The 26523-nt window shown below is 30.0% G+C and overlaps 1 protein-coding gene across 2 annotated transcripts in view; it reads right to left on the minus strand.

Moving 5' to 3' along the window:
* LOC136083718 (uncharacterized) overlaps window positions 1-24568 on the minus strand; it is a 59924-nt gene extending 35356 nt beyond the window's left edge. For both annotated transcript variants that reach the window (XM_065803353.1, XM_065803352.1), the window contains exon 1: window positions 24342-24568. In XM_065803353.1, the coding sequence (XP_065659425.1) occupies window positions 24342-24540 (199 nt within the window). In that variant the 5' untranslated portion in view covers window positions 24541-24568. The remainder of the gene's footprint in view (window positions 1-24341) is intronic.
* Window positions 24569-26523: the final 1955 nt, after the last annotated feature.

Here is a 26523-nt window from a genome sequence, read left to right on the forward strand (position 1 = left end):
ATTCAGCTTTTTCTTTTTTTAATGATAGTTATTTCTAACAGCGAAGAGTTGCACACAACTTTTCTTCTAGGTATTTAAGATATTGAGTATAAAAGTCCAAAGAAAGTTATGTAATACATAAGGCCTATTCTTATATCAGGGCTGAAAATTGAAAAGTATTTTATAGTCTTCTTACGAAATGGCCCGTTACGGAAGAGTCGCTAAGTTATGTAAAAATATAAGCATGCGCAAATATTAATACAACATGGTCCTAACACAATAATTAAAAAAACCCGTGTGGTTTTGACACACATATGACATAAAATGAATTAAAAAGTAAAAAAAAATGAACTGCACGAAAAATTGCTAATTAAATTAAACAAGTTATTTATACACATAAAATAAATTATCAACCAGATCACATATTTTCTCTGCTGCAGTAAGTTTCTCTAAAAATAGTCATATATGGCTGTCTTGTACCCAGTGGGCACGCGTTGTCCTGAGGACGTCCGCTGGACGTCTCATAGACATTCAGACGTCCGTAAGACGTCCTCCGGACGACGCATGCCTACTGGATAGTTTTTTTTGATTAATGAATAAATACTACACAACCATTGGTAAGAAAAGCACCATTAAGAGGGTGGACTTTTTTATTGCCCAAATTCAAGATGCCAGACTTGTCTAAAAAAGGTGAAACTAATATGATAACATCTCTATACTAATTAGCATGTATTAATATATGTTCAATTTTTTTTTTAAAGACATTTTAGTTTACATTTGTTTGTTCGTTTTTACAATACAATGGGAGTAGATAAAATTGTATTATGTTACTTCCATGTGATGCTCTCATGAAGCAATACATCTATAAATTTTGTGACGTAATCTCTTTTTTATTTAAATTTGGTCAATACAAATATCAGGTAGAGCTGGAGGTAAATAGCGTTTTTAGTTATAAAATGAAAAAGAATCCATTTTGTCTTATTAATATTTAGGGTAAGGTTATTGCATTTGAACCAGTTAGAAATATTTTTGAGTTCTTCATTCATAGTAGTAAAGAGTTTGTTAATATTGTTATTAAATACAAATAACTTAGTATTATCGGCAAACATAATGCTTAAAAGATAGAAGCTTTATGCATATCATTAATGTAGATTAAAAAAAGATTTTGCCCCAAAAATTGATCCTTGTAGAAATATCCCGCATGAAATATCTAAAATATTTTTTTGATAACGATTGTTAAAAGACACAAGTTGTTTTCAATTTGTTAAATAACTTTTGTAAATTTGTAATATGTGAATTGTAAATAGTTAGAGATTCCACGGACGAATTGGATGATTGCATGCTTAGAATTTTTTTCCTTAAAATAAGTATTATAAATCTATTCTGAATAATTTTTTCTAAGATTTTAAAAAATGTTGATAAAATAGAGATAGGTCGGTAGTTACCTATATTAGTTTTGTCTCCTTCTTTGTAGAATGGGATTATATTGACTATTTCTAACTGATCAGGAAAAACTTCTTGTAGCAACGACGCTTTGACATCTTTAAAGAGAATATCTTTTAATTGTTCAAAGCATTTTTTGACTATGTTTCCATTTATTTCATCAGCTCTAGGGGTATATATATTTTTTAATAAGCTCAGAAGATAATTAAATAGATAATGCAAATGCAATCGTCCAACGGTGTTATTAAAGTTATTGAACACAACTTGGGTGTTAGGAATTTTATTTGCCAATTTGAAACTGATGTCAATGAAGAATTTGTTGAACTCATGAGCAATTAATCTAGATTCAAAAACATCTTTGTTATCCACTCTAATCACCTGCGGTAGGAAACCTGAGCAAGTTTTTTGTTTACCACCAACTTCTCTTAATATTTTCTAAGTGCGTTTAGAGTCGTTCTTAACATTTTCAATTAATTTTGAACAATAATTCTTTTTTAAGCTTTTACGAGTTATTTCAAATAGATATTTGTAATCTTTGTATAAGGTTTCATTTAAAGGTGTTTTTGTTTTTAGGTAATTTATATATAACTTTTGTTTGACCTTAGATGATTTTTTAAAGCCCTTTGTTACCCAAGGAGCATTTAAACTTTTTACACTTTTTTTTTCACAGATAGGAAAATTAGCATCATAGACAGAATCAAATGTTTTGAAAAAATTTTTATAAATTTTATTTGCGTCGTTGTTAAAGTTTATATGTTTCCAATGAAGCAGTGGTAATTATTTTTTTAACTGTTCAATATTGTTCATATTATATATGCGTTTACTTAACTTATTATTAGTTTTGGTCTTAGTTTTATTATTTTATTTGAAAGATAGAATTATTGGGAAATGATCAGATATATCTGCTTATTTAACAAGTTCTTTACGCACATATGACCCTAGGTACAAGCAAACTATATGGCCCTAAGTACAAGACTTGATTGCCTCATGAAAAATGTCATCTTTTAACAAACCTGGATTGAGAGGAAACAAATCATTTTAAACTATGCGTGCACATAGTTTAAAATGATTTGTTTTACCTGAAAAACATTTAAAACTTATGAAATGTTAAATGTTTTTCTCTAATTGTTTTTACATTTTATTCATATTGCTTGTACACCTTTTTATTTTAGAGCGCTTTTTTGTAAAAAAAGTTAAAAAAACGACTTGAAAGCTAATATATACTCTGAATAACATTACCTCCACAGTATATCCAATATTCCATTGTTTTTTTTAATAAAGAGCAACCCAACCATTTACTTTCCACAAAAGACAAATTTCTTTTGCAAGGTTGGCGGTGCTTTCATTATATTGACTACTCTCCTCATTTTTATCTGTCTGATTACAATCACCCTTTATGCCATAAACATCGTCATTATTGTTAACCTGGTTGTTTTTATCATTTTCTGTTGTCGGATTCATCAGCATACTTTACTTTTCAGGTTTCTAAACCTACAATAATATCAATTGTACATCATTTTAAACTATGTGTAAGCATACTTTTGTAAATAAACACACAAAGCTGCAGTTTTCACTAAAGTCTTAAATATTTACATATTTGCAAATAAACTACTTAATAGTGAGAAATTTGTAATTTATTTATAAAAGTGTTTAAGAGAAACAATATCTAGTTCGAAAATAAAGATTTTATCTGTTGGCTAATTAAATATTTATTATACAGAAGTTCCTTTCTATGTTTCATGTTAATCTGCTTATTTTATATCTTTTAATTCTTTTCCAATAATTATTTTTACAACTGTGCTCTCTGTTGATTTGAAAATCTAAAAATTTCATACAATGTGGTAGTTTGTGTTCAACAGAAGCATTGTTAGAGAATGAAGATATCGGCATATTTAGTTGTGAAATGATTTTCATTTTTCTGAACAAACAAGCTGCAAATTCTATCCTATAATTAAGTGATTTTGGAATAATATGAACACCAAGTAGCATTCTAATTCAGCATTGCTTTCATGGTAAGGTAATTCATTTCAGTGGAAAATCCTCATGAAAATAGTTTCCTGTCAATTTTCATTTCCTTTAGCAACTTTTTTTGCTTAAAAGAACTACCTGTTTTGATATGTGACAACAACAACTTAAACGTATGCTTAATTTTACGAATTCTATACTCTTGTTTATTTTTGTCACCAATATCGAAATAAAGGCACATCTTCATACTTTTCTCACCAAATTCAAATGTGATAGTTGATAATGTTTTTAATCTTTGGTTCACTAATTTCAGTTTTATTATTGCTAATTTGAGCAACTGCTACACTTGCACTTTAGCGTCAAAGCTATAATGCATAGCTTTGTGTTTATATTTAACAGTCAAAAGTCTAGATTATTACCAAAAACGACGAAAGTTCTTATGATTGTTTTTGAGGCTGCATTATCTCTGTCCTATTGATCTTTTTAAGAACACCACTTATTCCCCAGTCCTTTACATTGAAGTAAGGTAAAAACGCTTAAATATCTTTCATTCAATTTTAATGAAGAATATATCCACATGTAAACTCATTCTTTTCATGACAAAGTTTGACTTTCCACAAATTTGATCATATACTTGCACGAAATGGGTTTTTTTTTCTTCACCACTGCCGTAGTTTAAATAGACTATTTCATGAGCAACATCATGAAAAAAACCGCTTGTAAATATTAATTCAAAAAATTCTCAAACTTTTTTTTATCAAACCTAGTACAATCACATTCTTCTTTAAAATAACACTTTATTTAATATATACTATTTTATTATTTAAGAGGCTTTCTCAGCAAATATACTTGCATTTTAAATTATCTTTGATAACAACTTCCAGATATTCAAACTTCCTTTTTAATCTATACTTTATTGGGCTTGTTATTAGGTGTATTATTTAAAGCATTGTTTCTAGTCTGATTCTTACTACTCACAAAAAATGTTTACAGGTTTGAAAAATGTTGTAGGTATTATTAATATAGGTGTTACCTTTAGGTTGATGAGGTATTTCTTGCCGTCAACTTCTCCCAGCTGATGAGTATAGAACATATTGTTTATAACTTTGTGTTTTTTGAATGATTCATAATTTCTTCCGAAAAGCAACAATATTTTTTATTAATAAAATTTTTTTGTTAATAAAATAAAAGTTTCATATTAAACTTTTTCAACGAATAAAAATTGTTTTTAATAAAACAATTTCATATTAAACTTAAAAACACTTTCTACTAATAAAAATTGTTTTTAATAAAACAATTTCTATTAATAGAAATCGTTTATATAGAAACTGTATTTTTATATTATAAATTGTTATATAGAAATTATATTATAAATTGTTATATAGAAATTGTATAAATATAAATAAAACTAAAAAACAACTATTAATAGAAATAGATTTTTAGTTTAATATGAAACAAACATTTTATTTTATTAACAATAATTTGAGGTGAAAATTGTTATTGCTTTTCCGGAATAAATTGTGAATCATTCAAAAAACTAAAGTTATGAACAATAGGTATTGTGGTTTATCCTCCTCCGGCTATTCGATATTAACTGAATATTTATATTAAACTAAGGAGTAAGTTTTATTGATAGAACTCGTTTTTAAGTTTAATAAGGATAAATAATTACGCAGTCTTTATTTCCCAATGCTAAATATAAACTATTTATTTATGGAATTTTAAATATCGTTAAAATAATAGTTCAAAATTTTGATGGTAAACTAAAGTGATTTATGAAATCCGCTCACTAACTGGTCTTTCCATACTTGTGAAATCGGAGTTTCTTCGTTACGTTTAATCACCATAAATTATTATAATTTTTTTACTTTTTTTTATTTTAGATGCCCAAGAAGTCCTTACACTCTTATCACATTACACCGTGGAAGAGAATTTGAAAGTAAGTTCACGCCTCCTTCCTTACAAAAGTTGCAATTTCTTGCCTTTCAAAAAATGGAATCAAAGGTGGCAAAAACTGATTGACTGAACCTATAATTTTTGAAAAACCTTAAAGTTTGAAACCCAGATTCCAAGTAAAAAAAGGTTTTCGGAATTTTTTCCCTAACAGATTTTCTTTATACTTTGATCACTATATAAAAAATTCAAGTAGTTTGGAGGGGTCACTTCCACTGGCTGCCTTTTTCTGCCCTCTTCTGTCTTATTTTAAAAATGACTCATAATAAGCGCTTAATAAGCACTAATTATGGAAACTTAACATGTTCGCTGCCAACTAGGAGTATACTCGTAGTAAGTTGACATCATTTATTTGCCAACTACGAGTATACTCGTAGTTAGCGGGACTTTGATATTTGCCAACTACGAGAATACTTGTAGTAAGCCGGCGTCATGAGTTTGCCAACTACGAGTAAAGTCGTAGTTATACTAACTTATTTCAAATAATATTTGTGCATGACTAGCTTTGCCTAATCACCTTTTTTTTTTTTTCTTAGCTTCACATTTGGTTTCAGAAAATATTACATTCATGTTTTTATTTTAAAAATCAAAGGAACCTAATTTAAATGCGGATAAAGACAGAAATAGCTTAAAACAGATAAAAGTAAAATATTGATAATGATTTAATTTTATTTTATGAAAATTAAACTGTGAACCTATTCTTTTGAATGATACATTCTGAAACATTCGCCAATATATAACGGAGGTCTATTTTCACAAACAGCACATTCATATCATGTTTCTTTACGTTTTATTTTAGAGCAGACTTGACATGGTTTTGTTGGGAATTTTTCTTTTCATTTGGTGGTGTTGAAGACAAGTAGTGGAAGCTATTATTGGTGATTCCAGACTCAACTTTTATTCAAACGTTCACCCAATAAATCCGTAACAATTAATTCTCTAAACTTAAGCAAGAAAATTGCTTTATCTTGTCCATATTTGCTGTTTAGACAGTAAGTATTAAACAAAAAAGTATCAAAGAGGTTGTTTTTTTTTTGCTTTTTTTATACCTAATTGTTTTTATATCTAATTGTTTTTCTTAAGCAATCACAATATGACACCATTTGTTCCGCCCTATCTACTCCTGACGTAAATTGATTATAATCTTTAATAATATTGGGTTTCATTTTCTTCTCTCCTCTCCTGTTTGTCACTTCAATCATTTGCAACAAAATGCAAGTTGCTTATCATTAGCACGTCTCTTTTGTCTTTCCATTTAGCGACCATTACACCCTCTCTGCTGCTGCTTATAATGTCTCCCTGTTTCAGTTTTGCTTTTGTACATTATTTTGGATTTGACTTTCGGTCAGTTCTTAAAGTACCACAAATGTATGTTTCTTGATTTATCATGTGCTTTGTTAACTCAAAAGAATTGTAAAAGTTATCGGTGTATAGGTGATAACCTTTTCCCATAAATTTTTCCATTAAGTCTAAAACAATAGCTCCCGTTTGACCCAACAAATGTTTACCGAGAGTTGTCTCGCCAGAGTAGATTTTTACTTTTAGTACAATACCATCTGATTTGCAAAGCTCATAGAACTTAATACCATACTTATGTCTTTTTTTTTTCACATACTGCCTGAATATAAGACGTCCCTTCCAAAGCATTATTGACTCATTGATTGATATATTTTTATAAGGACAGTAGATGTTATCCATTGTATTATTTGAGTCATCGAGAAGTCCAATAATTTTACACAAGCGTCCACTACCTGAATCTTCATTGTTAATTAAATGCCGAAACCGTAACATTAGTTGGAATTTATTTCGTGGCATTATTCTAGGAAATAAGGGAACTCTATAAAGACTGTTCTTTGACCAATAGTGTTCTAAAAATGGCATTTTGACACACTCCATATGAAGAAGAACTCGAAAAAATCATATCATCTGAATTTATTGATTTCCAATCTTTAAAACTGCGTCTGAGGGGACGCAGCTTATTTATTTCTTGCGTTGCGTAGCAATTAGTTGCAACTACCAAAGTATTTATAAGCTCTTCTGTAACAAAAAGCCTAAAGAAATCTGATGGTTTCTTGTTCTCCATGTTTATCTTCAAACCAGGATTGGCAGTAAATTGAATTTGTTTTACAATATTCGGCTCATCTTTCTATTGGTTTGAATTTCTAGATGGATTTGTTTCAGAAGTTGTTTTGTCAGGCAAAATATTACTTATAAGATCTACCGGTTGAGCTTTGTTTTGATTTTGTCTAAAAGCAAGACCACCCGTTGTTCTAGCTCTTTTCGGCGGCATTAAAAAGTCTTCTGCAGTGGCTGCTAGATAAAAGTCTGTAAACTGATTGCCATCACTTTCTTCAGTGTTATTATCTTCAGAACCTGATTCTTATACAGTTAAGCTCGAAGACGTAGTAGTATAAGCGAAAAATGAATCTGAATCTTCAATATCATTATCTTCACTATCCTCCCAATCTTCCATAATCATATGTGCTGATCCAATTGTGGAATATCTGTGTTGAGCTAATATGAGATAGATAAATTTATAAATTATCAATTTATAAAAAAGAAATTACTTATCTATAAAACACACTAATTAGTATACTGTGTAAAAAAATTCGCAGCGCACACTAAAATGTTTTTTAATATATTAAAAAACATTTTGTAAACGATGTGTAAATCAAATTTTTGTCTACATTTTTAACGACATGCAGTATAATGTAGTTATCAAATATATTTTAGCTTCTAGTCTAAAAAACACAAAAATTTAGAATTAAGAAAACAAAATATAAATTACCTTTTTTACTCATGATAACACCCAATGTGCATGGGCATGTGCAAAAATATTGAAACACTATTTTTAATAATATTGCATCAAATAAGCTATATTACTATACCTTTTCAAGATGTAATTGAGAACTTGAAAGTTGTAATTAAGAAAAGTAAGATGGAATTGAGAAATACAACATGTAATTTAGAAGTCACAATATGTAATTTAGAAACACATAATGTAATTAAGAAATTTTAAAATGTAGTTGAGAAACCCAACATGTAAATAAGAAATCGCAATATGTAATTGGAAAAACAATAGTTCTAATTAAAAAATTGTAATATGGAAATGAGAATACATTATTTGTAATTGCAAATTCACAATGTAAGCTTAAAGGCCATTACAAAAAATCTTTTTCTACATGCATTTTAATAAGTTAATAATATCAAATTTAGCATTGGTATGCACCAGCAATACAGTAATACAGTAATCGAATTGAAAGGTCATATCTTCTAAGGAAATTTAAATTTCCTTGGAAAATATGGAGTTACCACCAACCACAAATCCCTTTTTCATCACTTTTTTATTTTATTGATAATATATAACAATTTATTGAAAAACAACCCATATGGCCACCTTGGCGAAATTAGAATCAAACCTAATATTGCAAGGTAATTGGCTAACAAGGAGGTTGGCTGCAAGAGCAGATCCACTTATGTTTACAATGCGTTTTTGCACCTTGTCTAAAATAGAATGGGGATCATTAGAAGATCCGCCTCAGATATGGCAACAGTATTCCATACAAGGCCGGATTTGAGATTTATAGAGATAGAGAATAGAATCCGAAGTAAGAAAGTGTCGTGCTCTATAAAGAGATGCAACTTTAGCAGATGCTAATTTTGCAACTGATTTGATATATGGTTTCCAAGAAAGATTGGAAGTAAGATTTAATCCCTAAAGATGAAGAGTAGATGACTCTTCGAGTACATCATCGTTCATAAATATAGAAAGATCTAAATTATTGCAATAACGATTGGCTGAAACAATTGAGTTTTATCTGTATTAAAGTTCACCAGCCACTGTGAGCCCCATGCTGTAGCAGTAGTGATATCCTTTTCAAGCTCAAATTCCCCTTCCAAGCAATCAGAGAGTGTTGGCTTCTTATCTCGACAAGAGTAAATGGTAGTATCATCAGCAAACAATGCCACCTTAGATGTGAGAATATCTGGAAGATTATTAATGTAAATTAAAAAGTGTATAGGGTCAAGGATAGAACCTTGAGGAACCCCTGAAGTTACAGAATAAGAAGAGTGCTACCTATCAAGGACAACTTTTATACTACGATTGGAAAGGAAGGATTCAATAATCTTGAAGATGTTGCCAGATATACAATAAGAAGAAAGCTTATGGAGAAGACCAGCATGCCAAACTTTATCAAAAGCTTTTGAAATGTCAAGACCAATGGCCTTTAATCTTTCCACCTTTATCAAATGCTCAATAAAACCTATCAGTTATTACTGTTAGCAAATCAGCTGTAGAACGAAAAGATCAAAATCCATATTGATGGTCAGATAGTAAGTTATTAGATTCAAGATGAGAAAGTAAGTGTTTGTTAATTAAAGATTCAAAAACCTTGCTTATGATAGGAAGAAGACTAATGGTAGTTAGACAAATCAGATTGCTCACAAGAATTTTTAAAGATATGGATAACAGATGCCGCTTTCCAGCAGGCTGGAAAACAAGACTCTGATAAGCACTTGTTGAATAGTTTTGAGAGTATAGACAACAGCATGTTTCACAGAACACTTCTGCAAGACAATAATAGGTATGTTGTCCGGGCCACAAGCTGTAGAAGAATCTTGGTAGGAAATCACTTTAGATACAAAAGCTGGAGTGATACGAATGTCAAGTAATGGATCAACCTGTTTGTTGACAATATTAGGCAAAACGCAACTAGCGGAATCAAGAGATGATTTTGATAAAAAGTATTTAGCAAACAATTCAGCTTTGTCTTTAGGTGAGGTGACAAAGTCTGAACCATGCAAGAGGGGTGGAATTAAAGATTTGCCCTTATTATTAATACTTTTAAAGATTCTCCAGAAGTCACGAGAGCCTAATTTTTGAGATGAGATACGAGATTTCATGACCTGAGAATAGCGGGCTTTGGCGTTAGACGAAACCTTTTTACAATGGTTTCTAGCAGTGATAAACAGACGTCTGTTTTCTGGAGAGTTGCTTTGCTGATAAATATGGAAGTAACGGTTTCGATAGGCAATCACTGCAGCACAATGTGAGGAAAACCATGGAGGAGAGTGAGGCTTGATCTGGAATTTTCAAGAGGGAACAAAAGAATCCATGCCAGCCTGAATCCATAAAGTTATGTAAGAAGCACATTTGTCGACAGGAAGACAAAAGATTTCTACCCAAGGGCTATCACGAAAAGAATCACGGAAAGAATCCCAGGCAGCTTTTCTGTAGTTGTAAGAGTTACGATAATAGGGGGATTCAGGTGATGAAGAAGAATGAGATATTAGTTTTAGAGAGATCAAACTGTGATCAGAAGCATCTAAGGGTGAATGTGGAGAAACTGAGCACTGACTTCTAAATTACATCTTACGTTTCTCAATTACAACTTTCGTAATTTGTAAATTGCAAAATTTCGTAAATTGCATCAAACGTTTTTTAATTACATCTTCCATGTTCTAAATTACATCTTATTTTTTTTAGTTACAACTTTCAAGTTCTTAATTATATCTTGATAAGGTGTAGTCACCGCAATGAGTTACACTCATTACGGTGTTACGAGTAAACTCGTATTTCGGCACTGGAGAAAAAAATATTCTTCTCCATTGCCAAAGTACGAATATACTCGTAGTGCCTATTTTTTGTCAGTTATATTCAGAATAAAAAATGCAATAGAACTATTTTAGATTAAAACTATTTTATTTATTGAAATGCTAATATCTAGCCTTGGTAATGAGAATGAAACCGCGAAAAACAGCCTCGGCAAAAAATAATCATTGCAGACATTATGGCTCGGCAAAGAAACAAAGCATAGTTTAAAATAGCTCGACAGCGTACGTGTTAATGTCTAAATGGAGATATATGAAGTAACTTGTGTATAGATCAGTTTTTTGTTTAACCATATATTCATTTTTGTTTAACCATCCTCTTTATATTAATGCTGAACTTGATAATAGTAGTAGTAGTAGTAGTAGTAGTAGTAGTAGTAGTAGTAGTAGTAGTAGTAGTAGTAGTAGTAGTAGTAGTAGTAGTAGTAGTAGTAGTAGTAGTAGTAGTAGTAGTAGTAGTAGTAGTAGTAGTAGTAGTAGTAGTAGTAGTAGTAGTAGTAGTAGTTGAATCATGTTTCGAGCGTGTTTGAAACGGAACTCTTGGCAGCCATTTTAACCGAGGTAATTTCGAGAAAGAGTCGCACCACTTTTTTTATAAGAAAATGTGAACACAAGTGTATGTAAATATCTTACTTACGTAATCTTCAATTGTGTAATATTTTAACATATATATAAAGTTTTACAGTTTAACTTTTACTTGAAATTTGTATTGTGGCAATATTTCCTTAATTTTAATTATAGCATTTATTTGCCGTTTTATAAAGTTTTTTGTTTCTTAAATACTATTAAAACATTTATTGTACAATACACCTTAAAGGCCGAAGTAGTAAGCTCGCAGAGTTTCTGATGTGTGTCGCCGTGGTTGAAACCCTTGCAATGGCACATTTCTTTTTTATAGTTTTTTCCGACTTTTTAAAATACAAAATAAAATATTTTTGAAATTCTATAGATATTATATATATAACATATATAAAGATATTGTATACAATAACAAACAAAAGGGGGAGAATTTTCATATAAGCTTTCAATTTCTTAAAACATCAAAACACCGGAAGAAACTTGTTGCGCATATGTCAAGATCGAGATACTTTTGTTATTAATGTGCTCAGATAATTAGCCCTAGTAAGCTGCAGATGGTCTGAAAAAAAATTATGGTCAAGAACTTAATAAAGTTGCGTTTGCAGGTTTGTGGCAAACAGACGGGTTTTTTTTCCGAAGAGACTTATTTTAGAAAAAAATAGCAAGCTTTTAGTTTCGATGTATTTAAACTTTGTGTTGTATGACGCCAAGAGAAAATAATGAGTTATTTTTAAAGCATTTCAGGCAAAAAAACTGTACGTAAACTTGATGCGTTTGTGGGAGGCATATGCAATCAATATGCTAAAAAAGATCTTAAAAATTATATGATAAATGAAATGGTCATTGTTATATCCGTAAATAAAATAAACGAGTATAATTCTAGTAGTGTAGATTCAAGAAAAAATAAACGAGTATAATTCTAGTAGAGTAGATTCTTTTGAGTTACAATAAACAATTCGTAAAAATAAAAATATTCAACCCTGAGTTATGGCACAACAATACAATTGTAAAAACGTTTAGGACAAAACGCTTTTTCAAAAACAGTGAACAAAATCTGGTATCCAAAGGGAGCCAGGACAAAAAATTTAAATTGAAAATGGGTCTAAGCAGCATAAGAGAAAAAAAAAAACCTTCAACAACTTTCGATATATTTACTTTTAACTGTCAGAGACATAAGTCAAACATTGAATTTACAAAATCACTTAAACAATCTTTTGATATAAAGTTTTTATATGTACATTGGATATCTAAACTTGAATATTCTATAATAAGATAAATATCTAATAATACACACTCCATTTATTTCTAACAGTCTAATAAACATAAAAAAGGTCGACCATTTGGCGGAAATGCGTTCTTTAAGCGAAGAAATCAACTCCAAAATATTAGAGTAATTTACGAGAATGACCATTAACAACAAATTTCCAAAAAAAGGGACTTAATATTGTAGTTGAATCGGTGAATGTTAAAAGGGCAAAAGTCCAAAATGTAAACTTTCGGGAAACTAAAAAAAACTGCATTTTTCCCCGTAGTAAATTTTTGTTAATGGTTCAACAATTTTTTTTTTGAAGGTGAAAAACATTATCCTGTTTAAAATTATTAAACCATTAGCAAAAATTTACTACGGGGAACAAATCCAGTTTTCTTTATTTTCCCGAAAGTTTAGCTGGACTTCCGCCCTTTTAACATTCACCGATTCAGTTATTGAAATATACTCATCGCGGAACATCCTTTCATCACTGAAAATATAAAAAGTCAATTAGATATCGTCAAAGGTCTAATTAATAGTTATGAAGGTAACGGCAATATAACTATAGCCGGTGACTCCCAGTCTTTTCCACACCAAATATATGATTTATTTGAAAGATCGAATTACAAAAGTAATAGTTATTCTATGCACTTATAAGTTTTTTAAAAAATAAATCAATTAAAACAAGTAATTTAACTAAAGTTTCTAGTACTACGTCTACATATCGACATTACCAAATTCGTCATATATTGATCACGTCGCCGTACCAAATTTACAAGTTTTCTTAATCTTAAATGCATTGTTTATCCTGAATGCTCAAATAATTTCAGCGATCACCTACCACTATCAATATCAGTTGAACTTAGAGGAACACTAAATAAAATACCATTAATTTAACATACTAAATGCAATACCATTGAATTAGCAGAAGATACTAAAATTTATAGCTTGGAACAATTCTCACTTTATAAATTCATATAATGATTAATTAACCAATTGCTTTAGCAATCTTAATTTTTCAGATGATTATGAATATAAGCTTGTTCAAATCAATGAATTAATTGCTGGCAGCAATTATTTTATAGATGTGAAAAGCAAAGTTTGTATTCAAAATCTTGGTGGACACCTGAATTAAGTCGCTCTAAAACTATTCTTTCAATTCATTTTAAAAAATGGAGAAATTCTGGTTTTATAAAAGATTTAAACTCTGTAACTTTCAATCGTTACCTAATGGCTCGTAAAAACTTTCGCAAAGCCAAGTTGGTTCAAAATAATAAAGTTTGCGCACAGTATATTAAAATCAAAAAGTTAAAAAATAATAGGCCAAAAAACTTTTGGATTGCTTTTAGATATTTAAACAAAGACATAAATTCTAGATTATTTAGTATAAATATTAAAAAAGACAAAGAACCCATTACTTCAGAATTCGCAAACCACTTCGAAGGAGTACTGAATACTCCAAAAATAACACATCGTAATGAAAATTGGAGAATTCCCCCGTGTACAAAACATAATGGTGTTACAATAACTGAAGAAAATATAATTAGGGATATTTCGAACCTAAAATTAAAAAAATCTTCTGACTCTTTCGGTACCTCAATAGAACATTTAAAATACGCAGGCTGTGACTTTTACAAAATGGCTCATCAAATCTTTTGATTACCCCATTAATTATGGATGGATACCAATATCAATGTCGAATTCAATTACTTTACTCCTTGTTAAATCTTTGCTAAATCTCTTTTTGTTAAAAAATTGGTATAATGCTAATATTGCGAGGGTAGCCCTCGCAATATTAGCATTATACCAATTTTTACAAAGGTTCTAGAATACCTAATCCTCATTACATGTCCGGATATTAAGGATACTCACCTCTTACAACTTGGATTTAATACTAACTGTTTAACGCTACATGCTGAATTTCTAATTACCGAAACAATTAAACATTACAAAAGCAGCAATTTCCCTGTGTATCTATGTGTATCCCCTGTGTATCTCTTTAGATGTAGATGCTATTTGATAAATTATATTTTGATAAAAAATTATCACTCTGTATAGTTAACACTATCTCTTCGTCATATAACAATAGTAGTGCAACAGTCTCATGTTGTAAGTCAAGGTTGTAAACCAGTCGCTTTTCTTTTAAAGCAAGGTGTAAGACAAGGATCAATTCTTTTGCCTCATCTCTATGAAATTTACGCTGAAAGTCTTCTTGAAAGTATTAAAAATTAAGATATTGTTGGCACATCTATAAACGGTAACTTTACTGGTGTGGTAGCATATACGGATGATGTCATACATTTAAACTCTACCTTCTCTTGTCTCAAAAACCTTATAAAAACATGCAATATTTACAATATTTACTTAGTTGCGGTAAAGCACAAATACAAATCAATACAATAACGATTTCTGGTAATAAAAAAATCTTCAGAATAAACTTAGACACCTGGAATTCACATGGGATACTAAACATTCAATTTTTACTTCACTCAGTTATACAAATGTTGATGGAAAAATCTCAAACTTTAGAGCCGTTATTCAAACTCTTATTCAATCTGGAATCCAGTTTGTCCACCCAAGTTCTATTTTTTATATATATAAATCATTGGCAGTCCCTACCCAACCTACGGTATGGAGCTATTTGAAAATAATTTTGCTTTGATGAAAAAGCGAGGTATAATAGGAAGGAGTGCGCTAAAATTGCTTTAAATATTTCGAATCACAGTAAGAACTATACGAATTTGCTATTTAAAATCCAGGAAATTTCAAAAAGTATTCAATAAAAAATATTAAACTCGGTCCTTCATCCTCTTAATAATAAATCAACTGCAGACATTATCTTTTCACAACTGAAACACCCTTTATTTCAATATTCGTTTGTTGGTGGTATCCAGGACCTATGCCGTTTCCAGATGTTACATTTTCAAAACTTAATACAAAATAAAAAGAATGTAAAAGTAGCACTTTCTAAGAGTGAAATTCTCTCCAAAGTTGAACAAACATTGAATTGTGCAATAAAGTGCTGGAATGCAAAGAGCAAAGAAAAAAGTTCAGAAGTCCATCCTGCTACTCCAGAATGTGCTGCTATAGAGGTATAAAAAAAAAAAAAAAAAAAAAAAAAGTAGCCCTTTGCTAGCAAAAACTTTAAAATTTTATTTTAACAATTTTTCGCTAGATTTATTTTTTTGCTATAATTATATACGGCCAAATTGAAAAAATAGAAAATGTTTTGTATTAAAGGACGCACCTGAGCCTCATAAAACGATACTATTGACAGGGCACTAAACCACTGAGCTATCGAAGTTATACATGCATGAGAAAAATAAACCATTTGATAAATCTCTTAGAGCTGTTGGATAGGTAGGTTAAAAGCGAGGATTCTCTTTGGGTGGTGTAGGATACTCAAAAAAGCGTATAGCAAAATGCGGGTGAGGGGAAGGTTGAAATAAAAACTTACATACTTTATGGCCGACCCTCTACAGCATTGTTACGTATCAGCGTTACAAAATATAAAAATTGTATGCAAGTGACGGAACGACGGAATTGATGCAAGTGACGGAATGATGGAACAACGTCAAATGTGTTAATTGTTTACTGCGTTACGGAATCATGGAGTCAGTGACTTGTATGATTATATTGCAGATAAACCAGTAACATTTAAAATGATTTTACATAACAAAAAGGTAAGCACAATTGTAAATAAAAGTTATTCTGTGTGGCAAATAAAAACACAAAAACATATTTCATAATTCTATTTGAAAACAGTTTCAAAGTCTAATACATGTTTTATATTAGAAAGTAATAAAACAGGATTTTTTTTTTTTTTTTTTCTTACAAAAGGAAAAAAAAAAAAAAAATCCTGTTTTTATACAAAAGTTTAAAGAAGCTACAAACTTTTTTAAGAAATAAAAAAAAAACACTTAACAAAGTTGTTAATAGAAACACTTAACAAAGTTGTTAATAGAAACACTTAACAAAGTTGTTAATAAAAACACTTAACAAAGTTGTTAATAGAAACATAAGGCATTGCATCACAAATCGTAGTTAAAATTATGGCAAGTAAAAGCTTTGTTTAAAAACTTGCCCAATAAACACAAATGGACCATTTTAACTAAAATAAATTGTGTATTTAATTACCTGCATAAAATTATTGCACTAAAAAAAGATCAACTATGTCTTTTTGTAAAAAAATAAGAAAAAGTATCAACATACCATAAAAAGTAAACTTTGAAAATTGAAACTTTAAATAACAAATTCAGAGGTTTAAATGAAAATTTTCATAGCATCTTCCACAACCCTATGGCAGTTTGGACTCAGAAAAATTTGGTTATCAACCAAAGCTTCTGCTGGAATGGTTTCATAGCATTGCTTACAGATTTGAATGTGTTTGCATGGCATTAAAAGAGTATTGCAAGGCCTGTCCATGCAAACAATGTATGTTGTTTCCAGTTCATGTTGAGGTCTGATTTGTATTGGTGGTTGTTGTAAAATAACTGATTGTGGTATTTTGTCTTCAGTGTCACTAAAACTCTCATGATCATCTCCAGAGTCATCATCAATTAAAATGTTTTGTTCGTCAATCAGTTCTAAAATGACATCATTTTTATCTCTGGATTTTTTAATCTTTTTGGAGAGGTATGATGATGTATGGACAAATTGCTCAAAGCTGAACTCACCTGTTTCAAGTTTTTCTTCATTTTTGGTCATGCTGTAATTCTTTAACTGACATTTTCAATTTGGGGATGTTTCCACTGTCAATTTACAAAATATCTACCTCTGTTGGTTTGATGATTGATTGCACAAGCCCCTCCAAAAATCTATAAAACAATAAATGTACAATTATAAGATTTTATCATAAACAGGGTTGTTATGTATTGTGCAAACCAGTTTTTTTTTTGGTATAAGAATTTAGAACATTTTATATATTTTTAAGGGTTTAATTGCTGCATACTGTTAAAAAAACTTGCAGACTAAATTAAGAAATCTCATAAAAATATTGTTAACATTTAATATACCTTAAAAATGTTGGTTGCTCAGTGAACTCTTCATTTTTGAGTGGAGACTTTCACATGAGTTGTTGGTTTTTAATCGTAAACCATAATTGTAATAATCGTAATAATTGTAAACTAAAAGAAGAAGCTTTTATTTGACAAACCCAGAAACGCATCAAGTAATTGCGATGAAATTTCCTCATTTTAACTCTAATCAACTTGTCATGTAGGACTCTGATATCTTTCAAGAGACATGGCTTCTAGTTTTGTTATGTGGTAACAATGACAATGCCATAATCCTTCAACACCACCTGTTGATCAAGACGTTGTTGTTGTATTCAGCCACAAGGTAGTACTTCGATGATTGGATATTTTTGAGGATAGCTTGGCTAAAGTGAAATCTACAATCTTCAATTCTTACCATTAGGAAAACCATTTTGAGAACTCTTCTTAGAGCTTACAATTCTTCATACAAATTCATAATTTTATTAATTTATTTAAATAGAGAACTTAATTATTTAGTAATACAAAGTTGTTTTAATTAAAAACAGAAATATTCACAAGTGATCTAGTAATGCTATCCAGTATTTAACCAATTATTTCAAAAAAATGTAAAATGAAACTGAAAAAATGAGAGCTTACAATTTCTATGTTAAGTTTCTATGCGGAAACAGTTTTTGAACTGAAAAAAGTTATTTTCTCAATAGATAATAATTTCGAGATCTTCTGATCTCGTTTCTCTTTTATAAGTGTTCTCTTAATGTAATTTAAAGTATTTTATTTTATTTGTCATTGTTTTGTTAATGACGTTTTATAGATAAAATTGTCAATTTGAAAGTCATTTTAAAGTTTTGGACGAACAGCTAGGATTTTAACTTCAACAGATATGTGATGTACAAACAAATTTTTTAAATGATGCGGAAACAGTTTTGTGTCGTTTACTTAACAAATGTACACATTGGCCCTCAACAAATTCGAGATCATTTTTATTGATCTCGAATTTGTTGAGGGCCACTGTGTGCAATCAGAGGACATAAATTATGGAACACGCTATTGGATAATGAGTTAAAAAAAATTTCTTTCTTTGATTAATTTAAAAATAAAATAAAAAATAAATTTTTAATAATTGACAACAAACTGGACTTCTTCTAAAACTTTTAAATAGGAGTAATTACTTGTTTTTGACTTGTTATTTATTTTATTTTTGATCATATTTTTTTGATCTTAATCTGAAAAATATTCTTGTTTGGAAGGGCACAGCGATAAGCCTGAATTTGTCTTCTTCTTGCCCCAGCCGTGTATATACATTTTATTCAAGTCAAATTTTGTTAATATTTTTTTTATGGCGAAATACATAATAATAACAACTTAACAAATTCTATATTATTTCTTTATTCAACTCCTCTTCTTTTATAAGATTTCCTCAAAGGTTTGCCAATGCTTTTCATTTTTCTTTCTGGTTAAGTGTTTATTCATCACTAGTGGAGGATTGAGACCGCTATATGAACCAAAACATGTCCGTTGTCTTTTGAGCTGTATCCATCCTGCTTCTTTTAACTTATTTATATATAGTAACTTATCAAGAGCTGCATTAAATAACTAACTTTTTTAAAGGTAGAAATTGCTTGTCAGAGCCAAGGTGCACGAATCAAAGAACAAAGGTGGTTTGTTCCGTATGAGACACGTACGGAGTTCTATTGTTAATTATGCAGAAATAAATGGCTGTTTAATTTCTTCACATCCCATAATGAACTCATTTTGAGTTCTTCAGCTTAGTGCACTTGCATTCTTGCTCCTTGTTTTTGGTGTCGAGAAAACTCTTTTAAACGTAACTGTTGTGTCTTATTGTGCTTTCCGAAAAGCTCAAGAGTGGCTAAAAAATTGTTATTATCATCCTCATCCACAAATATGAAAATAACGATAGTAATATGCATTTCATCTATATTAGTAATCCAAGCAGCATTAAAACCATTTTGTAAAAAAGAACTGTAAGCACAACTCAAAAACTTATAATTTTTTAAAGCTAAATAAAGAGTACCATTTAGGAAGCAGCATAGAACTTCACACCATTTAGATTCTAACCAAGGCGTACTTTACAACAGGCCTATTCACCGTGCTGATGACGTCATAAACTGGAGGCGAAGATTTTATATTTCCTATATTCATTCTGTAACATAAAGTCGAAGTACTTGCTAAATTATTTAGTCAATTTTGAAATTTTTAGTTTACTTTGTTATAAACATGGGTCGTAAATGCTGTGTCACGAATTGCAACGGCAATTAAAAGTTTCCAAAGAAAAAACTTTTCGTCTTCCTCGAACACCAGAAGAAAGAAAAAAGTGGTTGGCTTTTATACCAAGAGACAACATACCAGATAAGAAATACACCGTTGTTTGTGAAAGACACTGGCCTGTTGGATACATTACGACAAAAGATTATGGCAAAGAAAGACCATGTGATTCTCCATCTGTGTTTAAGTGTGTAAAACCAAGTTTAATACCTAAACAGTCTGGTTGTCCCAGAACAACTTCAAGATCACATGTAGAAATTAGAAATGTTCAACCTGACGAGTTATTTGCTTTTAATTTAAAAGATTTTATAAAATCTTTGAAAGATCTGAAAACATACATAAAAAACTATAAATTTAATGGAATTGATATATTTAACACTAAAACAGAAAATCAAGTTTTGATTCAATCGTTAGAGTTTCTTCATGACACAGGTGTTCCATTGTTTGTTCTAAAAATAAATAGTAATTTTCAGTATGAATCTTTTCACTTTGAAGTCAAATGTTTAAAAAAAAACACTCTCACAGAACAGAATTACCATATTGAATAGATGGTCGCATATTGAAGAAGCAGTTCTATTTTTAAATTCATGAGATAAGCAGTAAAAAAAAATTATTTAACAGCAACTTTTTTTAATGAGCGATAAACCTGTTACAGATAAAAAGTACTCTGTTGAAACAATGATTGGAGTTTTTGAGTACTTTGCAATATCACGTGCTACATATAATCGTCTTCGAACTTCCTAGCATTACAACATTAACAAGACTAACATCAAAAGTAAAATCTATTCATGAGGATATTTATCTACAAAAGGTTTTTTCAAACTTAACAGACATTAGATATAAAAACTGCATTCTTCTATTAGATGAAGTTTATGTAAAGACTATGTTGCAGTACCATGGGGGAACAGTTTTTGGAAAAGCAGTTAATAATCCAAATGTTCTTACAAATACTGTTTTAAGTTTTATGGTTTTTACTTTGTTTGGTGGACCTAAATTTTTATGTAAAATGCTTCCTGTGCGTGACATCGATTTAAATTTTCTTTTTGAACAAACTTCTTTGCTTTTATCTGCAATAAAAGCAGCTGGTGGTCATGTTATTTCTATAGTTTGTGATGGTAACAGGGTAAATCAAGCCTTTTTCAAGAAATTTGAAACAGATGGCGAACAAAATGTAATATATATCTTCTGTATGATTTTGTTCACCTTTTAAAAACATTCGCCATAATTGGATCACTGAAAAGTCACAGGAACTTGAATTTTTTGTTCATAAAGAAAAAAAAGTTGCCAAATGGTCTCATATTGTAGCATTGCATAAATTAGAATCAAATCAAATGATTAAAATGTCTAAACTTACAGATGTGTTCCCAAAACCAATTGAAAGGCAAAAAGTTTCAATTTGTCTGAAAGTATTTTGCGAAGAAACAGTTTGTGCTTTAAAATGTCACCCAGAGTTAAAAGATGTTGATGATGCTATTTCTTTTCTTTCAATAATAACTGAATTTTGGAGAATTATTAATGTTCATAGCCTTTATGCAGATGTACATATGCGTGATCCGAATCGGTCTGCTCTTTTCTCTTCTAATGATTTTAATCTTCAAAAGCTGTTAGAATTTGGAAACATGGCTAAGCAAATGTGCTCTTCTCAAATAGTTCGTTTTGAAAGCTTCACCAAAGATACTTCTATAAGTATCTATCATACTTGTAATGGTCTTGTGGAGTTATCAAAGTTTCTCTTGTCTAAAAGTCATAAGTATGTTTTGCTTGGAACATTTACAACTGATCCTTTAGAAAAGCAGTTTAAAAAACTGAGACAGGGATCAAGAGATTTTATTATTGTTCAACAAATACTAGAGAAAGTGGGTATCATAAAAATAAAACTACTTTTGCAATTAGACAAATATGGTGTTGATCTTGATTTTACTACATCAGGTCATTCTTGTGAAAGATGTGGTTTTTACTTAAATGAAGAAAAATGTTTGATATTTGATAATTTGCCAGAATTAGAAAATATATTATCTATAGATGTCAAAATGACTCTAATTTACATAGCTGGTTTTATTGTCCAAAATGACAGATGAATGAAAGATTCAGATGATTTATAATTTTTATTATGAGAAATTTAGAAATTTTACTGAAGAAATTAATCGTGGAGGATTAACTATAATGGGTAATATATTGCTATATTATTATTGAAGTAGCTGATAATACATGCATATCTTCCTTGTGCAATCTAATGATGCTTGTATCAGAATCCTATAAATTAAATATGAATAGAAACCATGGTGTTACACTTTCAAATGTTTTCTTTAAGAACTATTGTAATTTATATTCTCCAAGGTCTGAAAAAGAACCGAAACAAAAACTTTTAAAACTTAGCGTTTTTTTTGTACTTTTTGTTTAAAAAACTCGCCTCCAGTTTATGACGTCATCCGCACGGTGAATAGGCCTGTTATAAAGTACGCCATGATTCTAACCAATGTCGCAAAACTTGCCCAGCGGTGGGGTTTGAACCACATATCCTTTGTTTTCGAGGCAAGTGCGCTACCACTGCGCCGCGACTGCTCACCTCTAGAGAAAAGGATTTTTGAGGTGATCTACTTAGTAAGTTATGATAAAAATAAAATACAAAGTTAAATTTATTATTTAGGTAACATCTTTTAATTTGTTTTGTTAATACTTTTTTTTATATATATATATTTTTAAGGTGCCCCAAGAAGTCCTAACGGTCTTGTCACAGAGCACCGCGGAAGTGCATTTAACCAAAAAATTCACGCCTCCTTCCTTACCGTGACGCGAAAACATGTCCAGAGCTCGTTTCGAACCAGGATCTCCTGCTTATAAAGCAAGCGCTCTAACCACTGCACCACAGACAAAATACTTTAAAGTATAAAACTCAGAAATATTATTTAAAAATATATAGTTCATTTGCTTTATTTAAAAGGTTTTCCCTTTTCAAATACTCTGCGCTATTGGTTGCAGTTTTTTATTCCGTTTCCGCCTGCCTTTTAAGGGTGGAATGCAAGAAGCGAACTTGAGTCCAGTTCGACTTGAGCTTTACATTGTAACCAATAGCGGCAGAGTATGGGTTTTCCCCTCAAAAATACTCTGCCGCTATTGGTTACAATGTAAAGTTCAAGTCGAACTTGACTCAAGTTCGCTTCTTGCGTTCCACCCTAAGTTTTTCAAGTTTGACTTCTCAAGCGCGATCTTGAAATTTTCAAGTTTCGTTTACGCATTTGCTCAAGCTTTTTTTTGAAGTCTTGTTTGACAAAAGTCAGACTTCAAAGTTCAAGTCGAACTTCGCTTAAGTTCGCTTCTTGCATTCCACCCTAAATTTTAAACGGCAACTGCACTATTAGTTATAAGTTAATGCAATTGAATTTGGAAACAAATATTAATTTATAACGCATTAAATTTTAACCAGAAGTTCTTGCATTTATGATTTTTTTAGATGTAATTACATCTGGAAAAAAATGTTAACTAATAATGGATTATTTTAACCAGATGTTGTTACATGTAGGAATTATTTCAGATGTAACTACATCTGAAGAAAAATCTTCCAGATGTTACTGGACTTGGATAAAAATTGCCAGATGTAGTTACATCTTCTAAAGATGTTATTAGGGGTCGTAAAATTTTCAGATAATATTGGACAGATGTTGTTAGAGTAAAAAAAATACAGATGATCTTGGACAAAAGTGTACAAAGAATATTAGAATACTCCACAGATGTTATTGGACAGACGTAGTAATGTTTTACCGTTGTAATGTAAATGTTAACTGTTGTACTGTATATCTTAACTGGTGTAGTGTATATCTTAACTGTTGTAGTGTATATCTTAACTGTTGTAATGTATATCTTAACTGCTTTAGTGTTTATCTATACTGTTGTAGTATATATCTTAACCTAAAAATTAAATCTAAACAGCTTTAAATTATAAAAAACAACATTAACTTAAGAAGATACGTAAAAAATAATTTTTTCAGTCGAACAGTACATACCAGTAAAAATAAAAAACCTCTTTAATGCTCCTAAACAAGTGCATTCTGCATTACTACATAATTGGGAGATATTTCAAAATTATATTCGAATTTTACCATTAAATTTGATTAAAATGAATATAAAATAATTGATTATACTCTTTTCTATTAATTGTAAACATTTTTAAGTAGTTAAGATGTTTTGAAAAAATTTTTGGTTAAAAAAGCGACACCTGCCATTCAATCGATCGTTTACTCTATTTATGTCTATTTAAATTACTTTTCAATAAAGTACGTTACCTGAGCAAACTAAAGGGTTCCTTTCTAAACGATCTTTTAAAGCACATGAAAATGCAAAGTCTTCTGACGTGTGTTGACGGTGGCAGATAATTTTTGAGTAGTTTTTTTCTACAAACTGTACCTTTGGAGCATACTGCATGCAAAATATTGAGAGTACAACAAAAGGAAAAACTGATACTTGTCTGAATATTCGCTGCATAATTTAATTTTTAATTTGTCTAATATATACATACATAGATATATATATATATATATATATATATATATATATATATATATATATATATATATATATATATATATATACATATATATATATATATATATATATATATATATATATATATGCTTAAATTTATATTTATATATATATGCTTAAATTTATATTTATATATATATGCTTAAATTTATATTTATATATATCTATACTATATTATACACAAAGTATATTTTAACGTGTATAAAACGTAGACTAGCGCTTTTTCTTTTATCAGCAATGTTAAACTGAGTTTCTTTATATATTTTTGTTTTCTGCTATTACAAATACCTTTGTACACTTAGCCTTGCATTAAACGTCATTGATGACGCCATACTAAAATACTTAGCTGCGGGGCTTCAGTTATATAACTGAGAGATTGGGTCTGGACAGGTATTAATTAGATATGAAGAATCGATATGCGGCATAAAAAAAACTTTGCTTTTTTTATTAATTTTTGTTTTTTCAACTTTTCACTGAAAAAATTGTTTCGGTTTTAGTCGGCATTTTTAAACTGTGTGAAATAAATTCGGACCGTGCTAACCTGCGCCATAAATAAATACGCGATTATAAAAATAATTAATGAAGGATTAGTTTAGATTAGTTTCATACAAATGATTACATCAGTTGAGTGACAAATGCATATAATAATGTTATTCATTCAATCAAATTTAGGCGCATGTTCACGTTATGGGCAAGTTATGTGTTCTTATAATGATTTATTTAAGTAGGGAGAGGCACAATTAGCGTTCATAATGATGAGCTTCTGATCCACTAGCCACGGTAATTGTTTACAGTTTGTAATATTTTTATTATGTTAATTTATTAAAAATGGTAATAAACCGTAAAATGGGGTGAATAAAGCCAGTAAAGTATGGATATCCTCAAAAGACAGGTCAGCTAATAAACCAGTGAAACTTTTTTTTCTTCTATTAAGCATGACTATTAAGAAGGCTATCTAGTTTGTAACATTTTGATTTTGCAGTGACATAATTATTGCAAAATCATTTTTAAAAATAGGTCCGAAAATGTAAAAAAAATTAAGTATTAAAACACTTTTTGGCACACACAAAAGGTGTATTTGTAAAATTATTCCAAGTTGTTGTATTAGCAATTAGATGAAACTGTGAGAAATTGCAAAACATACATTTAACGTTATTCACCCCAATATTAGATGATATCCGATATTGGGGCGAATTAGGACAGAGTGGGTTGTTGTCAATTTAACCCTGAACTCTGGAAAAAAACGGAAATTGTATTTTTGCCGAGTTAATTAGGTTTTGTACTTGAAGGAATGTTTTGATAATGTCTGCATTCTGCAAAATACGGGGATAAGTCTCAATTTGTTTTAAGCCAGATTGAGTAAAAATCACTCTTCCGCTACTGCCAAATAATGTGAGCCAACAAAATAAAATTCAGTGTAGACACTAGGAAATGGTGACAGTTCCCATTTTTATTAATGCCATAGACAGTGGTATTGTTCCAACTTTTTTTGGTATCATGAATATACTGTACTTGAATTAAGTTTTATTTCAAAAAGATTTAAATTAACGGTGCTTATTTTTGTATTTTTACATTTTCATTAGACGATTTTTATTGTTAATTTGTTTTCGTTATGTGCCACTGTGCCTCATTTAAGTTTTACATTCTTATTATACATAAAGTCTGTAATTTTAATGCTTGGAACTGCAGCTTTTAATAACTGTTGTAATAAAAATCTAATATTACTCTGTTGTTTTAATCGTAAATGAAAGTTTTGTCCAATTGTGTGCCTTTTTGCATCCTGAATACTGTTAAATATTACCAGTGAACCTTAGGTACGTCCACGCCTTTTTAAAAATCAGTTTTTTTGTTACAACTCTATCAGAGGTGGAATAGAGACAAATATCAAAAAGAGTTGGTGTCTCTATTCACCCGCTTGCATGG

The sequence above is a fragment of the Hydra vulgaris genome, chromosome 08, assembly GCF_038396675.1.
Source record: "Hydra vulgaris chromosome 08, alternate assembly HydraT2T_AEP".
In the NCBI taxonomy this organism is placed as follows: domain Eukaryota; kingdom Metazoa; phylum Cnidaria; class Hydrozoa; order Anthoathecata; family Hydridae; genus Hydra; species Hydra vulgaris.